This window comes from Meles meles, chromosome 13 (genome assembly GCF_922984935.1).
Source record: "Meles meles chromosome 13, mMelMel3.1 paternal haplotype, whole genome shotgun sequence".
Lineage (NCBI taxonomy): Eukaryota > Metazoa > Chordata > Mammalia > Carnivora > Mustelidae > Meles > Meles meles.
Genome location: NC_060078.1, coordinates 4673564 through 4694179, shown reverse-complemented (window position 1 = coordinate 4694179; position 20616 = coordinate 4673564). Strand labels below are relative to the sequence as shown.

The 20616-nt window shown below is 48.1% G+C and overlaps 1 protein-coding gene across 1 annotated transcript in view; it reads right to left on the bottom strand.

Moving 5' to 3' along the window:
- The window catches only part of SLC35F3 (solute carrier family 35 member F3), a 363684-nt gene extending 343495 nt beyond the window's left edge, over positions 1-20189 (bottom strand). The window contains exons 1-2 of the mRNA XM_046026285.1: positions 20043-20189; positions 19441-19670 (exon numbers count right to left, since the gene is read on the bottom strand). Of these exons, the coding sequence (XP_045882241.1) occupies positions 19441-19670; positions 20043-20095 (283 nt within the window). The 5' untranslated portion in view covers positions 20096-20189. The remainder of the gene's footprint in view (positions 1-19440; positions 19671-20042) is intronic.
- Between the last annotated feature and the right edge of the window lie 427 nt (positions 20190-20616).

The window sequence follows — 20616 nt, the reverse complement described above, 5'->3', positions numbered from 1 at the left end:
CAAATCGACTAATTATCCAATAAATTTCAACTTCTAGCTCTTTGCTGAGGTTCATCTTTGACTTTTAATTGGTTTATGCCAAATTATCACATTAACAGAGACAAATTTATTATCTGTACTAGAGTCCCTGGCATTCTTGAAATTCAAGAGGTTATTCTAAACTGTAATATGTTCCTCTTTTATCCATGCTTCCCTACTGTGATGAACCACCACTCACCCATTTCCTTACATTAGGGACATAATATTACACAACCGACAGTAAAAAATGCAAACTTAGTAGAAGTAATAACCCGAAAACGACACATAAACATGTTGGCCAAATCTACATGCATTTTGTTAACTAAACATGATTTGTGTATTGGCTGGCTGAGACTTGAAAAACAAAACAATTAAGAATTCAATGAGATTGTGACAAAATCATCTGGAATCTTTGCAAGTTGGGGAAATGTTTGTGAACAAGATTATTTCCCTACTTTTCATCCTGAAAACCACCAAATTGCCTTTGGACTGCTGATAACTGATGGAGATCTACAGACCATTCTTTGAACCAGTTTATGAGCCAAATGAGATAAAACAGTCCTCCTGCTTTATAGGCAAGGTTTGTTTTGAATGTCACAGAGTATTTCCTTTATGGGCTCCCATTTTGATCCCTGCATTTCCCTCAGAATGATGTCTGGATATTTGCTAAAATAAAATCTAGCCTCCACTCCCCCATCCATGGAAATACGGGTTGTTTCCATATCGTGGCTATTGTGCATGACAGGAAATCCTGCCACTTGTGAGAACCTGGACAAACCTGGAGGACATAATGCAAAATGAAATAAGGCTGCACAGAATCCCGAATATTGTGGGATCCCACTTACATGAGGTATGTAAAATGGTCTATCTCACGGAAGCAGAGAAGAGAATGGTTGCCAGGAGCTGGGTGGGGGGAGAGAGAAACAGTGTATAAAGTTTCAGTTATAAAAGGTAAGTAAGTTCTAAATGGCACCTGTAGTTAACAATATGGAGTTGTGCACATAACAATTTGTTAGGTGTTCTTACTACAAAACAAAATAAGGAAAAGGCATAAGGAAATTTTGGGGGGTGGGGGGCAGGTAAGTCTATTGACTGGGGGATGTTTTCACGGGTATAGGCATATGCTGGAACTTATGAAACTGTATACATTAAATGTGTGTGGATTTTCTTGTGTGTATCAATGATACCCTCCTTAAAGCTGTCAAAAAAAAAAATCTAGTCTCAAAGATTATGATTTGCCACCCCGCAGCTAATCAAAAGGTTAGTATTCTTTTCATGCAATTTACAAAGGAAACTCCCCTTAAAGGGGTTCTAAAAATAGAGCCAGGGCAGCACTGGCATAATTAGGGATGGACCTCAACTTGCCTACTGTGTAACTAATAATCATTTGGTGTCTAATTTGCGGTATAACTGGTTTTACCAAACCCACAAAGCTTTACTTGATGGATTGATTCATTGATTCCACAAATACGCCGTGAGCAGAGACGATGTGAAGCAGTGTTGCAGATATCAGGGTACAAAATGCACAGTACATGCCCCTCCATGTTGCAGAGGTTCCCCTACTGGGGCTGGCCTCAAGGGAGGGATTCATATTCAATATTCCGGGATAGTTGTTACATCGTGACTTTAAAGACCTGTCTTTTACCTCCTCCCGGAACACTGAGTGACAAGATTTTAAATCTATACATTTATTCTAGTAACAAAGTTACAATGCAAGATCACAACAGCTCAGAATAAATGAGTTCCTAGTAAAAAAGGTCCTAATGTGCTACAAAGGATAAGTGAAATATCCGGAGAACCAAAGAGGGGCAGAAATACCATAGTTACAAAAATGAGAGGAAGGCAGGTGCATGGGGACTCAGCACCTTAGCTACAGACATATACGGTGCAGGGAAGAGAACAGTTCATTTCCCTAACTGTTCCAACTGCCTACGCTCACTGCAAGCACAATGCGGTAGCTAGTCAAAGGATTCTTAGTGGTGGCAAAGGGAGAAAAATAACGAAAAATAAGCCTGTGGCCCACCCGGTACATGAGGAACTAACAAGTGCTCAAAGCCAGTACACGCTGTTTGGAAGGCGTTCTGCAGAGAGCATAGCTTATCAGCAATATTAATATGCAGTCCCTTTGGCCAACATTTCCCAGTAGCTGCCCACAGAAAAACCAAAGACCAATCTACAAGATAAATGTGCAAGGAGACTTACTGTAAAAATGTTAATAAGGTGAAAAATCGGAAAAAAAAAAAAAAACCAACCCTACTTGCCCCCCAACAAGGAGAGGCTCAGAGGAATGACGAGCACGCTGCAAATGGGGGGGGTGGGGGTGGCAATACCTCCCATGTAGGAGTTTGGTTTGATTCAGTGAAAAGTGCCTGTGACAAAGGTCTCCTTGGGGGAGGAGCACATGAGGGAGCCGGCTCAGGCTTCGGAATCCAGTTCTGAATGGGAGGCTCACGCTGCAGAGGGCCCAGGAAGCACCCTTTGCAAGTCTGCAGAGGGCCAAGAGCTCCTAAGGGACGGGCAGGTAGGGCAGGACCCCCGACACCGTATTTTGTTCCCAGCCTCTCTGCATGCACCTCCGTCTTTGGATGCCTTTTTCTGTGTCTCTGTCTTCCAAGCCCGAACAGTCAAATGGACAAATCAGTCCGGCATTTGCCCGTCACTGCTTCACTGGTGCTGAGAGATAGCAATGATATTACGTGTGCGTGTATGACTAAGTGAAAAGAGCGAGCTGCAGGACACTGTGCAATTTATGATTCCATCTCGGCAAAAAATACAGGTGTGACTGTCTGTGTTTGCTTGTGGCTGCCTCAGATAGATTCACTGGGCTCATACCAATATACAGACATGGTCGCCCCTAGGGAGTGGTTTCAGAGAATGGGGCGGAGGTAATTATTTTGTGTTATCCCCTGTGTGCTCTCCTCAAATTTCATAAAATATCTTCACAATTAAAACTTTTTTAAATTAAAAAAATGGGGGGCACTATGACCTTTAATCTCTGAGCTTCTGACGGTTTCCATAGCTTTTCGGCTCCCCCCCTCCTCCTGGGAGTTTATCAGGCTCCGCCTTGCCTCATGAAACTTTCAGTCCCGAGGGCACTTAAGAGAGCCATTCTTCTGAACCGGTTCCCGCTGATTTCTGTAAGTGGCTCACTAGCGGGAGAACCCGGCCGAGCACCTACGGATGAAGCACTCTGTCCTCTCCCAGCTGTGGCAGGGACGCTCGTCCAATCTCTGTGACACTGGCTCTGCTTTATTCCATCGGAAGAAGCCGTTTCTAACCCAAGCTGAGACTTCCACATCTTCTCTGCACTGGGAATTCATCGAGTTCCCAACAATACTTAATTACATCTGTGTCTAAGCCAATTAGACAGGAAGTGGCATTTATTTATTTAGCTTGCTGTTCTAGCTACCACTTTTAGATCCCAGCAAGACGAAAGAAACCCAAGCATCCTACGTAATAAAGAATGGGAAGCTGGGATGTGCTCGTCATCCCAAATTCTGGGGTGGCTAACGGAGAGTGGTGCTCAGAGAATGAACACTCACAATGAGCCAAACCTCATCTTCCCTAAATGCTATGTTGCCTGTGATGTTCACCAGTCCTGCTTTCTTATCCCTATTTCCTTTCCCTGTTTCTGTGACCTTCTATTCTTTTACTTGTTCTCCTTTTGTCTTTCTGACTCTCCTTCATTTGCCCAAGCAATTCCTTTACATCCACGTGTCTGTCCATACATCTACTTCTTAGCCGACGACTGGTTTCACTGACCACACCTTTCTTAGGTCTAATGACCCTTTTGTTGTCGCCTAGCATCTATCCACTCTGATTACTGGTGTTCCCAAATCCATTACCCGCTGCTTTTAATCTTGACAGAAGGCAATATTCTCAGCCTGCCTCTGACTGCCCCTTCCCAGAACCTAAGCCAGGGGCACAAGATTTTCCAACCCCCGACCTCCTGGTATGGCCAGAGGACATGCCTGTGACCCAGACTGAGCCAACCATCTCCCTGTAAATCTCAAGCAAGCAAAGTGAAGATGGGGGCGGGGGGGGGGGGGACAAGTGGAGGTCAGATTGATCAGTTGCAAGCCTTCTTCTCAGGACTTTGCGGTGGTCTCTGCTTCCTAGTATCTGGAGCCCCAGCATCGTGTCCACTTTTCAGGCCTGGCCATTCACTCTCTCACAGCATATATGAGTCTGCAGTGGTCTTTAAAAATTACCATTTTGCAAGTGATTGATACACAGGGTATCTTCTGCTTGTGAACAAGAACCCCAACTAACCAATGGGAGCCACTCCATGGATTCATGGTTTCATGTAATTCCTGTCACCTGGACTTTGGTAAGGAGAGTCAACCCAAACCTCTCTCCTAAATCCTGGAAACTATCTCCAACTAATGAATGAACACTGCTCTCCGAAGATCAGCTAGTGGCCACGACAGAAACGTGAACATCATCCCCTCCTCACCCCTCTCGAGCACTTGCCCTATGCGCCATCAACCTCTAACTCCATCACTTCTAACCCTCCCTCCCCCACCGGGCTCCCCTCTATCCCACCTTCTGCATGCCCACTCACCTGACCTCGGTCAGCACCCGTTTTCTTTTTGCCTAAATGACAGCACTTAGCTTCCGAGCCAGGCAAGGCCAGAACAGAGCGGCTGTTCCAGAATAAAGATCTGACCCCACTACTTTCCCTCTCCAAACACATCAACAGCTCTTCACCTACATGAGAGAGTCTTAAGTTCGCTCTTGCAAAGCATCACACAACTCCAAAGGGCACTTTGGTGTGACCATAAAATAACTGACATCTTCCAATTCATGGGAAAAAAAAAAAGACTTAATGGTCCTCATAGTGGGCAAGCACAGACAGAGAGCTGATCAGATGGGCCCGGATGGTCTTTACTGCTAACTTGGCAGGAGCAGAGATCTGCAGACAGATGGCCTTAAACAATTTCCTCATCTTTTTTTTTTTTTTTAAATCAAAAAGGTGTATCACATCTTGAATTTTAAACAGAATGCATATCCTGAACCCTCTTCCATCATTTGGTTTGCATTCAGTTACTTTCTGTATCATGGCTAACTCCTTTATCAAAGACACCACTTTGTAAAAAACACTCTCATCTCCTTTTCTAAGGCAAGGTCCTCCTATGAGTAGCATTCAAATTCATTTACAGCTTTTTCCTGCCTCTTACTATATGAAGGTGGGGTTCTTTATTCTTCCCCTTTCTATGAAACTTGGTGGGGGGCAGGGAAGTGTATCTTATTTTGATGCAGGGAAGGTATCTGGTGCCAAATGTCATAGACCACTGGATCCACAGGGATGGAAGGGAGAAGGCGGCGGGGGGGGGGGGGGGGGGGGACTGTGAAATGCTAAGCGGCAGGGATGGATCCCACAAAATGCCAGAGGCTGTAAGAAGAGAGTGGCCCGGGATGGGACCAGTCGGAGAAGCACCACAGAACTCACTCACCTCCTGCTCTCTTGTGCTGAGATGTGGGTTTTGATAATGACGGGCGTGGACTGTAAGACATGCAGCAATGTCACTTTGCTTCCCTTTCACAATTACCTAAAGATCAATAATGTTTCCTGAGGCAGGTGTCTCTGTCTTCACTAGGCTAACCTGGGACCCCAGGGAAGCAACAGCGACTAAGGAGGAAGGATTTCCAGTAGGAATACTTAGAAACTCATACCTTTTGGGAAGTTGGTAGTACTGACCAACACCAAAAACAAATACATAATTAATATTAATTTAGAACTTAGAACCAAGCTCCGGTCTGCCTTACTATGTAGGAAGATTCAAGAAAACTTTCTGCAAACAATGAGAAAGAGCTGGATAATCTAAAAATTATAATATTTATTGAGCCTATCAGAGAGCCAAGGTCACAGGGCAAACATGGAAATTGAATTCCAAAGAGTGACAAGTGGGGATGAAACACACCATCTGTCTCACCTTCAGCAGAGCAGGGAAGAAAGAGGAGGTTTCCATGCCAGTGGGCAAAGAGAAATCAGCTACGTTTTTAATGAATTCTTAAAGGCAAGGTACAAACTAGCATATCAATTTGCAAGAGCTAATGGTCTCAGGCACAAAGGGCGTCTGCATCCGCTCAGAAGCTCTTTCCCTGAGCCTCCACCAACTAGGTCACTAGAATGACTGGGGGCATGGCCAGAGACACCAAGGGCCAGCCAAGGAAGCACAGACTTAGGGAAGGTGACAGGGCTGCTGGGAGACAGGCATGGCACCCTGTCCACCTCCCCAACCCTGATTTCCTACAAAGCAAAAGCCTGAGGCCACTAGGCAGCAACCTCTCTTACCCCAGGGCTAAGGGAAAAAAGCTAGCGCTTCTGGGGTAGGAGTAGGAGCAAAGACAGCTCACTCCATGGGTGAAATAGAAAATCCTCCTGCCCCGGGATACAGGTAAAGACCCACTGCTGCTTAAAACAGAAAACCCATGAAAACCCAAACTCAGTTAGACTGACTCAAGCTCCCACACAAATGGCCTGACACAAAAAGATGTGTGTCCACGGGCATGGATAATACAGGACAGCCTGTTCTGTCCATGTACATGCAACACCCAATAGCCAATCGGATCTTATGAGACACACAGAAAGGCAAGGGGAAAACCACCCTTTGTCAAGGAGCAGAACAGTCAATAGAATCATACGCAAAGACGACCGGACATTAGTTCTTTAAAGACAGAACTTTAACGTAGCTATGATCACACGTTAAGACACCAAGTAAAACAGGTGGACAAACACGCCTAAATAGATGGGCAATGAAGCAGAGATCTTTCTGGAAGATGGTTCTTTCAAACGGACATGGAAATTATAAAGGAAACCTAAAGTTTCTAAGAGGCATGACATGATGCCCTCTGTCAGATGATGCCCACGTGAGAAGGCGTCACAGCAACAAAATACCTGTGCTGACACAGTTTCCTTCAAAGGACAGGACACAGATAGATGTCCACTGGCACAGCTCTTGCCTCTGTAGGAAGCTAGCTACTTCTGCACCAGAGTGAAAGCCTATGGCTTTTTTGGATCATTTCAAAATTTAGTAGGCAGAGCTCCTATATGAGTGGCAAAAATAAATAGCCTACATGCCCAAAGTATTCTATTTCATGATCTGGATGCAGGAAACATGAGCATATCCATTCTGTAAAAATTCATCAAACTGCAAAATTACAACTTATGTTCATTTCATTCTGGATATTTTACTTCAATGAGAATGTATTTTAAAAATATCTCATTAAAATATTTCCAGTAAAAATGTATTTATTCTCTTCTTGCCTAAGGGTAGTTTTCTTTGAAAGCAAATTAAATGTATGGACTATACGATTCACCAGCACAACATTTAGCTGGCCAGTTATTACCAGAGAAATGTTCTGGATTATCTAAGTGGATTTGTGAAGACTTCTTTTAGGAATAAAGAACTCAGGGCACCTGAGTGGCTCAGTCAGCTGGGCATCTGACTCTTGATATCAGCTCAGGTCATGATCTCAGGGTCATGAGATCAAGCCCTGTGTCAGGCTCCATGCTGGCCATGGAGACTGCTTAAGATTCTCTCTCTCCCTCTGCCTCTACTCCCCAACACTCTCTCTCTTAAAAAATAAATAAATAAAAATAAAGGAATAAGGAACTCAACTGCATACAAAATAACTCGTAGCAGATGTAATGGAAACATATGCAGCAAAAATGTCTTAGAAAATGGGGAATGGGACATGGATCCCTGGCCATTCACTTTGCTCTGACACCTCACTTGGGGAAGCTCTCATGAGCACAGAGTGCTTTTAATTCGAAAGATAAAATATGCATCCATCATATAGCCTGGACATATCTGAACTCACTTAGCTGCAGAATGGACACCCCCTACACCAAACTTCTCAGCAGTGTGTGAAGACTGTGAACGGCTTACACAATCATGCTCTAATGGATTAAAGCACCTCATGCCGAACATGAGACCATACATTCCAACGGAGTAGGATAAGTGACAGGAACGAACAGTATGAAAACCACAGATGATCTCTATGTGTGTTGGAAATGCGGTCGGATCCACCCAAACACCATTCCCTCCAGCCTGGCCCCAGCCCTCCTGAGCTCCTCATCCCCTTTCCCACACCGAGTCCCGGAAGTGCTCTCTGTCTCCAGTTCTAGAGTCCTCAGATCAGAATGCTTCAAAGTCCCCCAGTTCAGGAAGCAAATCCTTTGTTCTACCCCATTATATTAAAAGTATGGTTCTAAGTGATGAATTCATTTTGTATTTTTTTATTTTAAATATTAAAGGCAGATAGACTTTATTTTTTTCAAATGAACTTCCACTTTTCACCTGCAAATATCTGAAGACTAAAAGTCAGAGAGGATGGTATTCAGAATTCTAGGCACCAAGAGGTTGGCTGGACCACTGGAAACTACTGAAAGCATGGGGATTTAAACGAAGAGAAAACCTCCAACCTTAGTTTGGGTGACTTCTTTCCTAAAAACTCACAATTAGCATGGACAGAGCTTCTAAGTGAACCAACTGTGCTTTCGCATTCTTGTACCTCCTTGTCATCTTCTGGGAGAAAACCAGTAAGTAGTAACATAATGGCAAGGAACGGTACAGAGACAGGGTCATACGCAAAGTCCCAATTATTCTCACTAGGGCCTCAGTGTCCTTGTTATTACTTAAACAGCCCAAACCTGGGGCTTTAAGCATACCCTTCTTCAGAAATCCCAGTGCACTAAAGCAAGAACCTAAATCGGTGAGTTGAATCTGTGCAGAGAGAAGAGAGCATTCCTATAAAAAGCGGAAATGAGATGCACTTCTATTTACAAGCATCTAGATGTCCAAAATAGATGACACTATGTTTAAAAGTTACCCTCCTATTCAGGATTTCAATGAACAATGAGCACGACAACAAAGGAACCGCAGTGCTAATTTTAGGCTGTGATTTCCACAGATCCTAGATGGTCACCAACCTCCATGAGCCACCCAATTTATCCAGGGACCAATGTCCCTCTATGGAGGAGTCCCCCTCCCTAACAACCACTTTCTATAGAAAAGATTTTTAGATCGACGGATATGAGGTACAGCAAAGCATATGGGGACTTTTTCACGCCTGCACATCCTTTTACACCCATATACCTGGCCATCCAGACTACCATGCAGCATATTTCCACAAAGCCAGAAATAAAGCTCCCTCACAACCCTATCTGGAACCACTCTTCTGACTTTTATCACCAAGGACCAGCTGCGGCCATTTCTGAGCCGTATATAGATGGAATCATCGAGTATGTTGGGATAATTCTCTGCAAAGTTCCCTGACTTGCACAGACCCCGAGAACCACAAGCAAAGAGCTATGTACGCTGAATGGACTGTTCCGTAGTCCCCAGGCGGGCCTTCCAACACCCAGAGCTTGCTGGGTGGGAAGCCATGACATCTCTGTACAGTGAGAGAGAAAATTGAAAGATTCATCATAGCAAGCTTTGCCCCAAGATAGCAGAGATAAGTCCTGCTACAAAAGCACAGAGGCGCAGCGGAGTCCTTCCCAGTTGGACACTGATAAGATGCTCACAGGGACAGCTCTGTGCATCAGGGCCTGCCCGCGGGAGAAGAAGGTTCTCCACGTCCTTGATAAGCTTCCCTTATCAACTGTTCTCAAAGGGGCAGCTCCCCAAAGCTGGTCCTGCCAACAGCCTTTCAAGATTCCCCCATTTCTATGCCCTCTCTCCCCTCTAAGAACAGCGTCACGCCAGACTGTTCTCTGAGACCACCTGCATGGAGCTGCCTGCGCAAAGACCAGCAGGGATAGAAAGTGGCCACGCAGTGGTGCAATTTCTTCCTTGAGCAAGCTCCGCAACCATCTCACGGGAACAACACAACCAGTGTCAAGTCTCCCCATCATTCCTGCTGCTTCCTGAAAGGTGTCACCCAAAGACAGGTGCTCTCATGGCTCAAAGGTAATCCTCGTATTCCTTGAGATTTCACTAGGAACTGACGTGATCACTGCTCTTAGTTTTCAGAGCTTCAGGAATTGAAGAGTGCTAGGACTCTCAGGGTAGCCAGAGGAGGAAGGGGGTACAGGACTTTGTTCTGTGGACCCGGGGATTTTTCTCCTATGGGCAACGGAGAAACCGTACAGACAGAATGAGCAGTGGCATGAAGAACAGCAGAGCCGGAAAGAAATCCCAATGCTTTTCAATTCCAGGCCACTGTTTTTCTGCTTGGCCACTAGTCAGAAGAAAAAGAATGTCTTTTTCTTCAGAAGAAAAAGAAAGGTCTCAGGCTGGCTTTCTTTAGCACTGGAAAGAACCACAATGCCTTTGGCATAAAACATTAGGGGAGAAATGTGCTGGGTTAGTGGCTTAATCTCATCAACCCAGTTAAAAAAAATCTTTGTTTGTTGCACAATTTCACGAAAAGAGGGAGAAAAAGTGTTGAACCACTAGGATACATCAAATAAATGAATTAGAACTCTGATGACAGTAGCAGAGCCCGAGCTTCCGAAGGAATAGGAAAAGAAGTTTGCTGTGACTCACTGCCCTGGTGCTGACTGTCTACAGTGCCCTACGATAAGATAATATGCGACATCACGTGTACAGCTTAGTGCAAGGCTGCTCAACTCGGATCACAAATACCTCCAGGTATTGAGTTAGGGAAACACCAAGAAGACACACTTAGTGCATCTGTGAGATGGCCCCAAGACAAGGAAAGTATTATAAACCGGCATGTGTCTGTCTCATCCCCCGGCTATGGAATTTTCCAGAAATACCGTAACCACACCATACACTTCTATTTCTGTTAGAAGTGAATATATTTGCTGTGCTTTAGAGGCAGTGAACTAGGGGCACCTGGGTGGCTCAGTGGGTTAAGCCTCTGCCTTCGGCTCAGGTCATGATCTCAGGGTCCTGGGATTGAGCCCTGCATTGGCGGGGGGTGGGGGGGGTGTCTCTGCTCAGCAGGGAGCCTACTTCCCCCTCTCTCTCTGCCTGCCTCTCTACCTACTTGTGATCTCTGTCTGTCAAATAAATAAATAAAAATCTTTAGAAGAAGTGAACTATTTGGTGTCTGGCTGAATGAAAGGGTGGGGAAGGGGAATGAGGGAGGGAGAGTTACACATCCATGGTGGGTTCAACGGTTTGATCTGTTTCCACAGCATTCACAAATAAACCCCTTTGCGAGCAGCATTTGGACTTCTAGGCGGTGGTTTGGTGAAGCCTCTATCTGGCCCTGGGGCTTCTCAAGAGGGAGTGAGACGGCAGGGGGTCTAAATTGCAAGTGATCGTCCCTCACACTGAGTGTCCTCAGAGCCCCCCCCAGAGAACCACAAGATACAAGGCAGGTTACAAAGGCACCAGTACCAAAGCTTCTGAGTTTTCTAGAACAAAGTCTAATTATATCATTTTGTTCACATGTAACTTTGAAAACATACGCACTGCCTAAAATCAGATAAATACATAAATAGCTTTTGTATGTTCAATATTTCATAAAAGAAAATGCTGACTTAAAGTGAAAGAGTCTAGATGAACCCCTGAAATCTGGGGCTCTGGATTATAGCATTTAAATAGTCTCCAAACAACCTGACTCTTGAAAGCAAAATGAACAGAGGTGGAGATTTCGAGCCCTTCCTAGGTACCGCACGCCAGCGTGATGCCTAGCTCCATGAACAGTGTTTCTTAAACTCCCACACTCACGTGGCATGAGAACACTGCGGAAAACCCACAGGTTTCACACTGAGCATCATAATCATGTTCATTTTTGAAGAAGCGGACATCTCAATGCATGTTCATTAAATATGAGCAGACTCGGTTTCTAAAGAGGAAAGTAAGGAAGCAAAGTCCACATTCATCAGGAAGCCTCTTTCTTCTGACCCTTTTTGATAGAACCTTGAGGACATACCCAGACTACTATCATACAACACTGTTAGGAAGTAGATGATGAAAAAGGATAAAAATAATTTCTTAATAGATTCCTATCCAGGCACATACAGCAGACAACACACAGCAAGACTGACAGGTGGACAATTTGAATGTCACAGAAAATGTCTGTCAAAACTAGGAGAGTGTCCTGAGAGGTTCTGGTCATCCTCTCCGTCTCGGGAGCCCGGAACAGTCCCTGCCCTTCCATGCTGCGAGTCACCTCGGAGGAGCGACTTCTTCCCTAGAATTTCGAATGCTGTCATAAACTAAGGCTGCCTCAAGCTGCATAGGAGAAAAGTGTGTGCCCATGTCCGAGGCCACTGTTCAAGGTCTCCTCACCATCGGTAGCTGAAAGAATTTCCCAGTTCCTAATTGTACAAGTTCCTTTCTAGGCTCTGCGGTAACAAACATGGTCTGTTACTCTCCTAATCAACGCACACTCACCACTGAACTAAAAGACATCATGTAAAAAAAATAAACCGAAGACAAATCCCCTTCACCCCCTTCACACAGGATAAGTAAATACTTAATCCAGCTGGGGTTACTGAGTGTCTGCCTCTTTCTGAAGCTTGCCAGTGACGGAGGCTCCATAATCTTTTTTATCTTAGCAGTCAGGACATGATTTCTTATTGCCAATGGAAAATTCTTTGGTATGTATATCCTTGTTTTGTCCTACATGGGCCTGCAGAAGTGGCTCAGAAATATTATTCAGATGGGAGTCTGCAGGTGCACAGAACAAAACCCAGCTTTTGCTCACTTAGCAGGAAGGGGCTGCGGCATTGCCAGTAACGGATCCTGGAATCCGGAGGATGAGCTCCATCACGACCTTGACCCAGGAGGCAAACAGCACCCAGCATGGAGTCCTGAAAATCGCTACTGGTCGCTCTGTAAACCTGGCTGGTTCTTCTATGCAGAACAGCTTTCTCTGCCTCCCCATCCCCACGGAAGCCAGCAGAGCCCCTTCACAGTATCTCCTCCACTTGAAATGAGACCGTAACCTCCTGATTTTAACGTCAAATTCCAGGAGGGAGATACTGGGTAAGTCAGTGTGTGTCGAGAGTCCATGCCAATCTAACTCATGGTGGCCACGAGATGATGCAAGTCTGGCTGCTAGGAGCCCACCCACAGGATGTGGTGCCAGGCAGGGAAGGGCATCACGGTGAGCTGGGAGGACACCCCCAAAGGTATTGGCTCCAATCCTTCTCATAAAGTCATGTCAAAGGCCCGTTTTACCTCTCCCTCCCCTGATACTTTATTCTCACTTGTAGATCATATTTCCAATCCCCCCTTGATCCATTTCTCTTCTTCCCTGGGCTCTGTTCATTTTTCCACAGCATTTTTACCAGGAGCTTATTGAAACTGCCTAAACGCTCTGATACGCTGTTGGCAAATGGAAGCTGGAGGAGTGAGATTGCTTGTCAGTGTTTGTAGCTGAGTCAAGGTGAAGATGCAGGACACTGAGCAATGGGAGGCCCATTTCTTGACGGAGAAGGGGAGTCTGAAGGGCTCTGTGCAGGATAATTCTGGAAGACCCCACGGAAATGTAGATGCACATCAGCACTGTGTGTGTGTGTGTGTGTGTGTGTGTGTGCGCGCGCGTACATGAAGTTTCACTGATACATGTAGTAAACATTTACTGCTTTCGGGGCCAGGGATGCTCTGTGACTGGGGGACAGAACCACCACAGTCCTATGGGCCCAAAGCTGAGGACTGGGGACGCAGCCAGGAGCCCTGCCCTTGCTGGGCTCGCCGTCTGTCATTTCAGCCACACACTTGAATCAGCTGTGACAAGACGTGTGTGAAGTGACTGCTGTGGAGCCCCTGGCAAGAACATCTCACCAGATCTAGATGGTCCGGGAGGCTCCTTAGAAGAAGTGACACTTAGCCTGGGACCTGGGTGGATGAAGGGACAGGCATCCGTGGCCCTGTTGATGACACACGTCAGATAGCAGGAGCGTAACACACTCGAGTCAGTTTCTGCTCACAGACCACCTTCACCTTCCGCATTCCCAAGTGGCCACAGTCCAGTCAAGCTGAGTCTCCTCTGGGAGTAGCGGATGCTGGAAAATGGTGACATTATCCCCCATTTTACAGATGAGCAAACAGAGGCTCCCCATGGTGAGTGACTTGCCAGCAGTGACAGGGTGACAAAGGGATAGGAACCCAGCCGCCCGAGACCCACTCCGTCTGCTTCTCCTGGCAACGTGAGATGCGGAGGCTGCCCTGCCTGCACTCAGGGCTCCGACTCGAACGAGCAGCCTTACCGGCACCTGGTAAAACCCTTCACAGAGCTCAACGGCTCATCCACGGGTGTATGAATTAACTCAACTAACCTGAATGTTTCCAGCTGCTTGAGGAAAGGACAAATGTCCACTCCTGGTGTTTTAGATCAGGCGCCTTGTAAACAGAATGAGGGGTGACTTCTGAAGAACAGTGAGAAATCTCCCCGCCCAGGCTCTGCTTCCCTGGAAGGGAGAACATGGCCCTCCACGACCAGAGGCAAAGGATTTCTAACCCGGTCCATGATCTGAGCATACTGGGGAGCACTGCGCTTCCCTACAAGAGAACAGTTCTGCATTTAATTCTTTTGACTCTCTGAAAACCGTTTACTACCTAGTTAACACGTACTCGTGTTCAGGAATAAAATGGACTCTCGGAGACGTTAGAAAGTGCTGTTTATGCTCTCTGCTCACTCTGGCCCTCCGCCCCCTCCAACTTTTTTTCCTTTAAAAATCTTTTTGATCTAGTATTTCAATATGCCAAGGCCCAACCCAGAATAAACATTTACAACCAAATTATAAATCTCTTACAAGTGGGTCATTTTTGAATTGCTGACCTGACCTTTACTATTTTGGGAGGACCGAACAGAAGTTGCTCACCATGAATTATACCGTGAGCCACCATTCCGGCTCTCACTGGAAACGGCATCAGCAGCCTACACCAGCAGTCTGGGCTGAACCGGCAGAGAGCAGAAGAAAGATACTCTTTCTCTACCAACTGCCGCCCCCGACCTCACGCAAACCCTTTCTGATGCTTTTGACCTGGAAGACCCAAAAACATGAGACTGCTTTGTTACTGGGAGAGTTACCCGGTGACCTCTTTCCCAGCTTGAACTTAAAAAACCTCACCCAGCTAGATGGACGGTTTTGCTCCAGAATTCCTATGTTCCCAACCAAGGCTCAACTCGCCAACTACAGGCTAGAGTGGACTAGACATGGGGTGTGGGGGGGGGGTATTTGGGACTAACCCACCCTCCTCTCTACAAATGACTTAAAACTAAACCCATCAGCATTGTTTAAAAAAAAAAAAATCACCTTTATCCGAACAGGTCAACATCATGTAATATTAATACATCTGCTCAAAAGACAGCTGTACCTCATTTTAAGCCATAAACACAACCACAAACACCCCACACACACACCCAAAAGCTATTCCTGAAAAGTTTCTTTACTTAGAAAAATGTTCAAGGGCCTGCTGCTTGAAGCCACCCATCAGGGAAACCTGCTGCTGCCTCCCTGCTGACTGTAAACAGGGCGCCCATCTCCTAGATGCACGGATTTGTTGAACTGGGCTTCCTGACAAAGACACATCTGTGCACATCTGTGCAGTGAGCTTCCTCTCTCATCACTGATCTCTGTATTCTGGCATTTAGTAAGTGCTCCAAAAAAGTTTGCTAAATGACTAAATGAAAATAAGGAGTAAATGAAAGTAAGCATTTATAAATGTTCCTTCATCCTGCCTGAGAGGCTCCATCTGGGATCTGCAAAGTTGTGGCTTCAATCATCTCTGTGCCAGAACGCCACCGGTCCCCACCGTGTCAGGCCCGACTACCATCACAATGATGGCTTATCCCTGATCTCCGTCCCACCCCTCCCTCAGTGGTGTCTACACTAGACAGCCGAGAAAGCGAGGGTGCTCTGTGATACAAGGTGGGAGGGGAAAGGAAGTCACCGAGAGGTTCTAGGCATGTTGTTTTGAATTCGAAAACACTTTCTATAGGCTACTGATTTACGGTGATTGGGTACCGAGTCATGTCAGCTGGAATGACAAGAGGCTCTTTCAGCAGGCTGTTGATTCGAGCCAGGCCCGTCATGAAAACCGAAGAAGGGGTTCAGGAGGAATGAAGACAGGAGGTCAGGAATCCAGAAGGCAGGCCTTTTAGGTTAGCACGACGGGTCAACAGAAGAGTTCACCTGGAGCGTACCCTTGGTGTTAGATTATGAGGGCTTCTTATCCAAAGGTACACTCCCAGGAGAGACATGGCCATGTCCGGAAACATTTTTGGCTGTGACCCCTGCTGTCGGGTGGCAAAGGAGTGCCAGAGGCCAGGGATACTGCTGAATGCTCTACAATGCACAGGACAGCCCCCCCACACTAAAGAATTACTCAGGACAAAATGTCAAGCGTGCTGAGCTTGGGAAACCCTAAGCGAAACCACAGCTTGCCATCAGGAATCCTGGCCCAAGCCTACGGTCTGAAAAGCCGAGGATACAGTTAGGATGGGAGAATGCGGTAGGAGGGAAGCCATTCCAAAAGGACAGGAAGGCACCAGAAGGAATCCAAGGACCCAAACCACTACAGAGGTCCAGTCAAAGGTTCACTCCCACTGAGGCCAGTGTCTCAGACCGTATGCACTTACTCACTCACTCACCAAACATTTACTGAGCGACTGCTCTGGACCACCTGCTCTCTGGGCTCTGGATATGCTCACAGCCAGGAACCCAAGGAATCCCCGACAATCCTGCCCAAGAGGTTTGGTTCAGAAATACAGATGTGGAGCTTGCGGACTTGAGCCCCTGGGGACCGAACCATGACCCGGCCTACTTGCTTGTTTCTAGTTTAATTCTCAGCTGACTGCTCCACACAGGCCATCCTGTGAGACCCAGGGGACTTCAGGAGTTTTTTTGGTTTTGGTTTTGTTGTTTCCCCCCCCCCCCCCCAACAATTCCTTACAAAAAGTTCCTTATCTAGAGGGAAATTTGTTCCTTTCATTGACAGGAGAAAATACTGAGCAAAGGTCATGTCTGCACTATTGAAAGTTACCTCACTTAGCTTAGCCACCCAAAATAAAGACCAAAAATCAAGAGGATAAGCATTAATACTCGCTTAGTTCAGTAATGTCTGCTGCTACAAAGGGAGCTCACCCACACCCCTCAAATAGTCAGAAATGCTCACTGGGGACTCCTTCAGTGGGGACACAAACAAGCCACTGTGAAAGACGGCCGAAAGGTGACCTACCAATACCAAGGACATGGCATGCAGCAGCCCACGGCCTGCTCCGCATTTATCTTGTAATCATCGTGTCTCCCGGCTTGCTCAGTAGGATGATTCCCCGACAAACAGAAGAACTGATACCAACATATAGATAACCCTTTTTTTTTTTAATTTATTTCTTTGACAGAGAGAAATCACAACTAGGCAGAGAGGCTGGCAGAGAGAGAGGAGGAAGCAGGCTCCCCGCCAAGCAGAGAGCCCGATGCGGGGCTCGATCCCAGGACCCTGGGACCATGACCCGAGCTGAAGGCAGAGGCTTTAACCCACTGAGCCACCCAGGCGCCCCTAGATAACCCTTTTTATTCTTCCTTCCACTCTGATAGAAATAGCAAACAGCCAAAGGACTGCCATAAGATGTCTTTGTCTATATTAATAAAACATTAGCTTCTCTAAATTTAAACTTAAAATCTAATTAATTCATCAAAATGTCAGCTGTCACCTAAAGCATTTTAGAAAAAAGGAACTCCCCTTGGAATTAAGGCGAATCTTCACGGAAACAAAAAGACTGGCGTGAGCGGACGTCAGTCAATCCCAGTGATCGCGGCTGACCTGTGTGTCAATATTACCCCTTCAGCGAAGCCTCAGAGAAAGGACATTTAAGAATCCACTAGTGGTACGAGAAGCGCGATCTCCACACGGCCTGTCCCGCACCTTAATTATAAAGTGTGTTTGTACCGAGCACAGTCATCTGTGCTGTGGCTCCCTGCCTCCCCGCCAAGTCACGAACCCTCGTGAAAATTTCCACAAAGCACGTGGGGCCACATCACCAGTAAAACTAGTGACAGATCTCTCGTGGCTTTGGGGACTAGGGGACTCCAGGAAGGCTCTGATTTACACCACTGTCTTTAGCTATTAAGAAAGCAGAGAACGGAACCAAGACATGGGAACCTTCCGATAGAAATCCAGCAAGCGGAAACAGGACAGGTCTTATCTTTACATATAAGACAAATGGGTTTCCTATGGGTTTACGTTCCTTTTGCGTTGTTTCATTCTACACCCAGCATTCTGCTTGAAAGAGAACTTGGTCCCTTGTGTTCCTTCTGTGTCATCCACAGCCAATTTAGCAGCTAGGATTTTAGCAGCAGAAGCTGGAGACTGGAGGAGACACAGATAACCTTTTAAAGGTTTATACAGAGTTAAAAACAATCACCGCAGTCCCTTAAAAACAAGTAAGGGCATGAAAACAAAACATTAAAACTCCATATTTCTCCCTGCAAATAACTTAAAAGTAACCAGCTAACTGCCAGCACACTGCTGACCTCTGGCTTGGAATCAAGGGTTTTAGGAGAAAATGAGACCTATTTTTAGAGCTCAATATGATTAATTTACAAAAGCCTGATTTTTTTTTCCTAAGGACCAATAAAGTATGTTCCAATTTCAAGCAAGGAAGGGGAAAAACATATCTCAAAATCATTAAGCTGTTAGTCTTTATCACAAATGAAATGAAGCAGGACTCATTTCTTAACTGGGATGGTAAAGGGCAACATTTTTGCTATGCCAAATGACAGTGATGGGGCCACTAATTACGATTTAGAGTTACAGGTATCCGGAGCTGGTTGTGGCTGACGTTTCCCTTCCTAACCAGAGGAAGAAATGCCCAAATCAGTCCTGCTCACACAGGTACTATCTGTACAACTGATCACAGCTTTGCCAAAGCCATCAGCTGGGGCCCACTGGCAAAGAAAAGTTTCAGCTGCTCCACCTGGCACCAACCCTCTATCTCTCAGGGACCAAATGCCAGTATCTAGAATGATCCAGATTAGCCTCTACACAGAGGACAGATAGAGAAAGGAGCAAAAGGAGCCGAGGAGTTTAAAGTTAAGGCCCTGGAATCTTCCACCATCCACCAGGGCCCAGGAGACCAAGGGAAGAGTTCAAATTCCAGGCCCACGAGGTCTGCAGTCGGTCCCTGAGTCAGCTGCACCCGAACCCGGACGAGTAACACTTTCGAATCCGCAGGGAAACCACACGGCGCAGGGTACACCGGGTTTCCAATCTGTCTCCCCACTGCGACACCTCAAGAGCAAGGGGATGAGAACAGAGAAGCGTGTGTGGGAAGGGAGGGGGTGTAAGAGAACGGATCAGAAATTCCCAAAGGTCCTGGAAAGCTCCGTCTCTGGGTTTCTCCTGAAAGTTGCAAAGCCGGGGCTGTATCTGTGAGCAGGGGGGCGGCTGGTCGCGTCGCTGCCATTGCTCCCCAGCTGCCAGGGACAAGGGCAGGGGAGACGGACCGGCGGACGCGGGATGGGGGGTGCGGGGGGGGTCTTACTTTTGTAGCTCGCTGCCCAGGGCTGGTAGCCATAGTAGCCTGTGATGCGCAGGATCCGCTCCTCGATGGACGTGAGCCCCACGGGCCCGCTAGTGAGGTCCTCCACCGAGCGCGACCATTTCAGGTCCTCCTTAATAGCCTCGTCCACCACCAGGTACTTGAGCTGCCGGAGCTGGGGGCTGATGTCGGACAGTCTCCGGGGGCTGACGTCCGGTGACCTCCTCATGCTACTGAGGCCGCGCGCGGGCAGGTGGGCGGGGAGGAGAGAAGGAGGGGGAATGCAGGTGAGGGGCAGGTCCGAGGGCGAGCAAGGGCGCAGCAGGGGCAGGTGCCGCCGCAGGGCCGCGCTGGTCCCCAACCGCTCGCCCGTCCCCCACACCAACGGCCCCGGCAACCTGGGCGTCGGGTCCCGTCTCCCGCGCCCGGTCTCGGGCGCCTCGGGGCAGCGCAGATACGGGCGAGCGGCGACGGAGAGGACGCCCGAAACTTCCCGAGCAGCTCCGCCGCGCACCGCCCCTACCCGAGCTCCAGGCTGCCTGGCGTCCCAGCTGCCGAGGGCCGCCCCCGGCGCCCCCGCGCCCCGCGAGCCCGGCGCTACTCACACGGCGATGCTTTTGCTCCTCGGTGCGCCGCCGGGAAACTCTCGGATCCCCATGGGCACCGGCAGCGTGGGGCCGGGAGCTCCCAGACTTGAAGGCGGAGGGGCCGCGCCGGCCGGAGCCGCCCGCAGCCGCGGCCGGGGGAAGTGGGCGCGCTGCCCGCCGAGGGTCCGCCCGGCGCCGACCGCCCTGTGCCTCCCGTGCGCGCCCGCGCCCGCCGTCCCCCAGCGTCTCCGCGGCGTGCGGAGAGACACGGGCGCGGCGGCTCACCCGGCTCCAGCCGGTCCGCGGCGCTCGCTGCAGGCAGCGGGCGGCCGGGGTGGGGCGGGGGCGGGCCCGGGCCCCTCGCCTGTCGCCGTCGCCCCAGCACACGGCGGGCGCGGGAGCCGCCGCCCCCGGGAGAGACGCCAGCAGCTGCGTGCGCTCTCGAGGCACCTGGGCGGCGGGGTGAGACCGGCCGGGAGCGCGGCAGCCAGGCGGGGGCGCTGCTGCCCCCTCCCCGCCGCCCGGCTGTGCCTGGGGCTCGGAACCCGCGCCCGCGCTGCGAGCCGGGGGTTTGGGGCGCGCTCCCTCCACC